The sequence below is a fragment of the Rattus norvegicus genome, chromosome 8 (genome assembly GCF_021556685.1).
Source record: "Rattus norvegicus strain SHRSP/BbbUtx chromosome 8, alternate assembly SHRSP_T2T, whole genome shotgun sequence".
Taxonomy (NCBI): Eukaryota; Metazoa; Chordata; class Mammalia; order Rodentia; family Muridae; genus Rattus; species Rattus norvegicus.
The window spans coordinates 127374890-127382500 of NC_141541.1; the positions used below are offsets into that span (position 1 = coordinate 127374890).

Sequence of the window (7611 nt, forward strand, 5' to 3'; positions counted from 1 at the left end):
CCACGCCCTCCCGGATGTCACAGTTCTTAGCAACAGGCCGGCAGCCAGGTTGCCAAGGACGCGCGCGCCTTGAACTTCCGGCTGTGAGCTGGGCTGCGAATTGGGCGGCCAGAGCTGGGAATCCCGCTCAGCCGGGCATCACCTGAAGCCGGGCCGCAGCCATGAGCAGCGATGACTCCTCCCTCATGGTGCGTGAGCGCTGGGCCGCCTGTGCCCCGGGCTACTTCTGCAGTCAGAACAGCTCTACCCTAGGCTACCTCTCTGCTCTCTGGCCATTTCTTCTCTGGGTTACCTCTCTGCTTTCTCCGGCCCTCCGCCCTTGGGCCACCTCTGCCACATTATCCACCCCGCTGCCTGTCCTCAGGCCGTCTCTACTCTTGGGCCACTTCCACCCCAACCACCTCCACCCCTCTGTCCACTGCTCTGACAGCCTCCAGAAGTCCTTCCATCTTCCCCAACTCCCTAACCAATACATTCCTCCCAGTGTCCTCTGCACCCCAGCCTCAAAGTAGCCCCCAGACCTGATTCTATCCCCCAGATCAAGCCCATGTCTGTCAGTTTATCCAATCTGCCTCCCACCTAAGCCTCTTCTGTGTCCCCACGGAAGTAGATGCTATGAGGTCTATGCCCGCCTCCCAAGCCTAGTCCTAATCCAATGAGAAGGGTCAGCTTCCAAATGTCCACAAGGTTTACCAAAGCCAGAGTCACCATGTCTCCCCTAGACACCTCGGACCTGGTTTCTGTACCGGGGCTCTTTGCATCTGACTAACATTACCCACGCACCACCTGCAGTCACCCACACGTGACTGAATGAAACAGCCCGAGTGGTTTCTTCTTTTTTTTCTTTTTTTTTTTTCGGAGCTGGGGACTGAACCCAGGGCCTTGTGCTTGCTAGGCAAGCGCTCTACCACTGAGCTAAATCCCCAACCCCTGAGTCGTTTCTTTAGAATATATGCATTTGAGGTAACTGGGGATCTGGCTCAGTTCCTAGGGTATGCACCAAGCCCTGATGGCCATAAAACAGGTGTAGTGGTTACATGTCTTCAATCTTAGCACCAGAGAGGTGAGGAAGGAGGGTCAGAAATCCAAGGTAGTTGAATTTGAGGCTAGCCTGGGATACACGAACACGAGGCTCCTGCCAAAAGGTTTAAAAAAATCTGAAAACTTCACTCCCTTACTTAAACCCGTTCCTACTGCTTCCTGTTTACTACCCTGTAATGATGTCTGGGCTCCTTCAAATGGTCCATGGGCTTTTACGGCTGAACCACATCTATCCCCAACTCAACACCCACAAACCTTAAAGGAAGTGAGTGAACCCCTGCTTTGAAATCTCAGCCCCAGTTACTGTGTGATCTCCGAGGGCTGTGTCTCCCTGGGCTTCCGCTTCTTTAACTGTGAAAGATACCAAGATGTGTGCGGTGTTGGACATGGGAGCCCCTGAGAATGGTTCCCACTCTGTCGGTTTAAATTGTTCTGATGACTGCTCTTTAGTCCTCTTCCTTCCCAGCCTAGGACAAGCCTGAGTTGACGTTTAAGTCGCATATTAACGTGATGAGTCTTTCGACCATACCCCCAATCATCTAAAAACTCTGTCATAGCAAAGCTACCTGGAGCTGCTTCCCAGGGCTGCGGAAGGAGAAGGCAAGGCCTGAATGTTGCCCTTTCCTTTCTGTTTGTAGAACTGAGAATGGGTCACCTCAACAGGAGCGGGGCTCACTCCATCTGGATCAGAGATGGAGGCACAGGGACTATGACAACTCTGGCTTCTTTTTTTTTTCCCATGCAGGCTTCGATCATTTACTACTGCCAGGAAAAGTACTTCCACCACGTGCTGCAGGCTGCCAATGTGGGCCTAGAGAGGTACAGCTGCGACCCTGTGCTGCAGTTCTTCAGAGCTTATGGGGTCCTTGGGGAAGGTAAGGCATTGTTCTTACCCCAAGTACCACCCTAGCTTTTATTCTCTGGCAGCATCCAGATGCCTACTTCTAGCTATGTTCCCATGGAACCCTCCTCCCCCATCACCATTGATAAACAGAAACCTGAAGAGTCTATATTAGGTTAGCTTTTGAGATCTTGGCTCACTGCCTCTGCTGTGAGCTTCAGTATCCCTATCCGTAAAATGGGTCGTTAGAGGGAGGGTTATGACAGTTGAACTCTTCTGGGGCCTGGAAGCTGAGAATTGGATCTGAGGGAAGGGAGAAGTGAGAGGTGTGAGCACAGGAAGGTAGGATATAGACGTGAGGGGGTGGGGCTTAAACAGTGGGCGGTGCGAGCACAGGAGGGTGGGGTATAGACGTGATAGGGTGGGGCTTAAACAGTGGGAGGTGCAAACACAGGAGGGTAGGGGTTAGACGTGAGGGGTGGGACTTAAACAGTGGGCGGTGCGAGCACAGGAGGGTGGGGTATAGACGTGATAGGGTGGGGCTTAAACAGAGCCTGGGTGCTAAGAACTGTCCCAGCGGTGTGTAGCCATTGTTAGGGACCTGTGGGGTAAATGTAATTGGTGGGCCTTGAGAAATTGGCTGGGCGTGGCCCTGTCCCTCCTCAGAACCGACTCCATCTCTCTAAGGTGCTCAGGCACAGTCTCAGGCACCTCTCTAGGTTCCAAGTTGCTCGGTCAGAGGTAGTGGTGCACTTGGGAGTTAGAAGCCGGAGGACCCGGAAGTTCAACGTTATCTTAGACTGCATATCAAGTTTCAAGCCGCCTGATACACCCGAGAACCTTTCTCAAAAACAAATTAGAAAGTAGGGGCTGGACAGGTGGCCCAACAGTTAAGAGCGCTTGCTGCTCTTACAGAGAGAGACCTCAGGTTCAGTTCCCAGAACCCACGCAGCAGCTCACAGCCGTCTATAACTCCGGTTCCAATGGATTTTGCGCCCTCTGCTGGCCGACATACACATAAACTAAAAAGTTCATTATCATACTGGGTAGAAGGTGCCTAAAGAAACCCAGTTAAGTTTGTCCTCTGACTGCCACACACAGGTACACACGCAGACCTCCCCTTGCTGGCCTTCAGAGACCTTCACCCTCCAGGAAACGAAGGCCTTCCGAGGAGCTCTCCCATCAGGCCTTTTCTGGATTTAGAGTGTGAAAGCAGGCAGTGATCAACAGGAATCCTATGTCCCTGTGTCGTGTGTCTGGAGCCCCAGAGCCAATCTATGTATACTCTTTCTGCAGACCGTATCCATGATGCCATCAGTGAGCTGGAGAGCCTCCAAAGCCACCCAGACACGTCCCTGTGCGCGGTCATCGCTCTGCTTTATGCTCACAAATGCTGTGACACCATTGGTGAGTGGAGCTATGTTTGGTAGACTCTCTCGATGGGAGAAAAAGCCACTGCAGAGACACATGCTTGGAGAAGGCACCGTGCACAGGCAACTTAGATCTGCTGTCAGCCAGTCAAGACAGGCTATCCCTCGCTCTCACCCCAAGGGCCTCAGAGAACTCCTAATGTCTGAAACCAACTAAGGGGGAGCAGACAGAAGGCATGACAAAAGGGGTCATCCCCCCAGACTAGGAGCCTTGAAGACATCTTCATTCCTCACCAAGATGTTTTTTTAAAGGTTTATTTATTTTATTTATATGAGTACACTGTCGCTTGTTTTCAGAAGAGGAAAGACATCAGATCCCATTACAGATGGTTCTGAGCCACCATGTGGTTGCTGGGAATTAAACTCAGGGCCTCTCTGGAAGAGCAGTCAGTGCTCTTAACCACTGAGCCATCTCTCTCCGGCCCCCAAGATATTTTTTTAAAATTGTGCCCCCAATCTGAGGTCTCTAGGGAGTCAGAGAGAGGTGCTAGTGGAGACTCCCCATCCCTCACTCAGGATGGACTGTGGGCCTCAGTCAGGAATTCAGGGTTAGTCCATCCGCTCGACACCCTGGCAGACATGGGGTGGGGCCCCCCTGCTCCCAGGTGTACACAGCTCCCACGGAGGTGGGCGGTTGCCCTGGTGCAGAGAGGGCACAAGGCATCAGAAGGGAACATGCTGTGGTCCTCACTCAGTGGCCTCCTCCCCCTATTGGATTTAGACGCAGAAGCAATTCAGGAGCTGGACAGCAGCTTGAAGGAAATTCGCAGGACGGCCAGTGGCATGGCACTGTACTACGCCAGCCTCTTCCTCTGGTTCATGGGTCACCACGACAAGGCCAGGGAGTACGTCGACCACATGTTAAAGGTCTCCAGTGGCTCCAAAGAGGTACAGGAACACGTCAGCCATGACCAAACGAAGCAGCGTAATAGTGGGGCCCACTCCCAGAGAGCCCAGGAGCCAAGGGCCTATCCCAGGCATCAGACCCATCGTTATTCCTGCATCATAGCATCCTGAATCTAGACTGCTTTTCCATTACCCACCTCTTTCTTTCTTTGCTTCTTTCTTCCTTCCTTCCCTTTAAAAAAAATAATTATTTATGTATTTATTATGTATACATGCAGCTTTCTGCCTGCATGTACACCTGCAGGCCAGAAAGGGCACTAGATGTGATTACAGATGGCTGTGAGCCACCATGGGGTTGTGGGATTTGAACTCAGGACCTCTGGAAGAGCAGACAGTGCTCTTAATCTTTGAGCCATCTCTCCAGCCCCCCCCCCCTTTTTGACAAGGTCTATTGCATAAACTTTTCCTGAGAGATAGAGCAAGCACATACTCACCCCAAAGAGGGCATCAAGGACAGACAGACAGACCAAAGTGTATACATTCCTCTAAAGTTCAATTTGGTAGAACAATAAATCTGTTGGGCTTGACCCCAAAGCAGCCACACAAACAAAACAACCTCACCTCAGCCTGAATGACCATCTCTCCATAACTGCATAGAAACGGTCTCTCAAGAACAGAACCCCCCACACCCCACCTCACCCCAAATGTACCTTAGCACCTCCCATGACCTCGAGACCAAGTGCAATCAAGGCAAAATACAACCAAGAGGTGGTGGTGACACACGCCTTTGGTCCCAGCATTCCGGAGGCAGAGGTAGGCAGATCTCTGAGTTCGAGGCCAGCCTACATAGAGTTCCAAGGCCAGGCAGGACTATACAGAGAAACGCTGTCTGGGGGTATGGGGGAGGGGTAAAAACATACACCTAGCAGTGAGGTGCAGTGAGGCTCAGGCAGGTCTAAATGTCCCTCCCAACTCCTCCTCCAGTGATAGACAGCAAGGAGACCAGCCTGTGAGTGGCCACAGCTGCTCCTGATAATGGTGGTAGCAGCTGTTGGATTCAAGGCACGGGTTCTGCAACAAGATGTCGGACTGACAAGGTCTCAGATCACACTGTAGCAAAGGTGGCCTTAAACCTCTGATCCTCCTGCCTCTAACCCCAGTGTACTGAGATTCTAAGCATACCCCGGGATGGAACCCAGGGCTCGCCATACTCTTACCATACTCACCCATCCCGGTACAAACTTTTTAACATTTTTGTTTTGAACCTATCGTTTATGTGTGTGAGTGTTTCGTCTGCAAATACGTCTGTGACATGTGCACGGCAGGCAGCTGTAAGCTTCCGTGTGGGTACTGGAAACAGAACGCTCTGACCCCTGAGGCCATCTTTCGAGGGCCTTCTTCCACCGCACTCTTTTTTTTTTTTTTTTTTTTTTTTTGGTTCTTTTTTTCGGAGCTGGGGACCGAACCCAGGGCCTTGCGATTCCTAAGTAAGCGCTCTACCACTGAGCTAAATCCCCAGCCCCCACCGCACTCTTTAGACATCTGAATCCGTTGCCGACATGTAGAAAACCAGGCAATTTGGCCGGCAAGATGGCTCAGGCATCTGCTGAGCCAAGGCGTTTGCTACCAAGCCCAATGATCTGAGTTTGATCTCCGGGACCCATACGGTGGTGCCCACTCCCCAAGCCAAGCACCCACCCTGTAACTGGAGGTGGGTGTGCAGGGCAATCTCGGCCCCACCCAAGCCCCAGTATTGTTAACCTGACTGCCATGACCAGTCCATGGGGAGAGGGGGAGAGGGCCTCGGTAAGGAGTGATGGAGAGCTGGGATAGAGGTCGGAGGCTCCCGGGCTAAGGCGTAACCAAGTCCTCTACCAGATGTATGAGACCCGATCTGGAAGGAAAGAGGTATCAGGGTGGTGTAGGAGGCACTGCAGGCTGGGGACACCGCCTGGCAGAGGAGCCTCCCCCTAGGATCTGCATGGGATGATGGAAAGATGTAGAGATGGCAAAGGGCAGGATACCAGCCAGCTGGAGTAGAGGCTGGGCAGGACACAGAACTTTACCTGTGCCCTTGTTCTCGTCCCAGGGCTACGTGCTCAAAGGCTGGGTGGACCTCACCTCCAATAAACCCCACGTCGTGAAGAAATCCATCAAGTACCTGGAACAAGGAACGCAAGACACCAAAGATGTGCTAGGCCTCATGGGCAAGGTGGGCGGCAGGTGGGGGAATGGGGATGGGAGAGTAGGGGGGCTGGGGGGGTGGGGAGTCCAAGTCTCCCAGGTGGACGATAGCTACCCAGGGTCACGCCAGTCCAGGGCCCGCCCCTTCCTGCTTTGTTTTACTGTCCTTGTTGGTGTGCATCACATTGTTGAGTGCTAAGGAGTTGACCCCAGGGCTTTGCATGCACTCGGCCACTGAGCTACACCCCCAGCTCCTGTTTTGAGACGGACCCTCACATATCCAAGGCTGGCCTTGTGCTCACTACGTAGCTAAGGCTAGCCCTGAGCTCCCGATCCTCCTGCCTCCACCTCCTAAATGTTGGTGGGTCAAGAGGGGGAGTGACCTGGCAGACCCCCTAGGTTTTGCCAAGGGCTGTGACCTCTGACCCTCCTCCCCCTTGGTGACCTCTGACCCTTTTCTGCACCTCTGACTTTTACTCCCCCACCCCCCAACCTCTCCCCACTTGTTAAAGTTACTCAGTGGCCTCGAGAAAAGGAAGGTGCACACTTTGCCTCCCGACTTGAATTTCTGATCTCAATGTGGACGAAAATCTTTTTTTTTTCTTTTTATGATCCTCATTGACTCAATCTCTGAGAGAGGAAAACCGTTCTCTTACTATCTTCTATGTGTCTGTCTGTCCTTAAGAAATCCTTAAGCCACAGGAGAGGGAAAGGAGAGGGGTGGGGACACCACATGCAAGAACTCTACCAACTGAGCCACATCCCTGGCCCTGGCCCTCATGCCTTTTTGGAAGTCCTGCTGTGACCCTGAAGACTTCTGGAAGAACACCCCAGGGGAACAGTAACCGTCACTGGGCTGCTGAGGCCATGATCCCCAGTCACACACAACAAACAGCTTCCGAGCCCAGCCGGCAGATAGGCCCCCACAGTTAAACTCTGGGCCTTAGGGCTACAGGCCCAGCCGAAAAGAATCTGCACTGCCCATTGGGACCCCCAACCCCTAACAAGTGAGCAGGACCCAGCATCACATGGAAGGTCTTTTCTCGGGCTCCCCCAGGCAAAGTACTTCATGACACAACAGAACTTCTCCGGGGCCCTGGAGGTGGTGAACCAGGTCACCTTGGCCTACAGCAACTTCCTGCCGGCCTTAGTCCTGAAGATGAAACTGTTCCTGGCTCGGCAGGATTGGGAGCAAACAATAGAAACCGGACAGAGGTGAGGGAAGCGTCCCCTGTCAGGCAGCCTCCCTCTTAGATAGTTGGGGGTGCT

At 52.8% G+C, this 7611-nt stretch overlaps 1 protein-coding gene across 3 annotated transcripts in view; it reads left to right on the plus strand.

The window, feature by feature from the left end:
- Positions 1-64: 64 nt before the first annotated feature.
- Positions 65-7611, plus strand: part of Ttc21a (tetratricopeptide repeat domain 21A) — a 35884-nt gene continuing 28337 nt past the window's right edge. The window contains 6 exon segments of one of the 3 annotated variants that reach the window (NM_001429437.1): positions 65-188; positions 1787-1916; positions 3179-3289; positions 4034-4200; positions 6248-6370; positions 7400-7557. In NM_001429437.1, the coding sequence (NP_001416366.1) occupies positions 162-188; positions 1787-1916; positions 3179-3289; positions 4034-4200; positions 6248-6370; positions 7400-7557 (716 nt within the window). In that variant the 5' untranslated portion in view covers positions 65-161. 3 annotated transcript variants of the gene reach the window in all.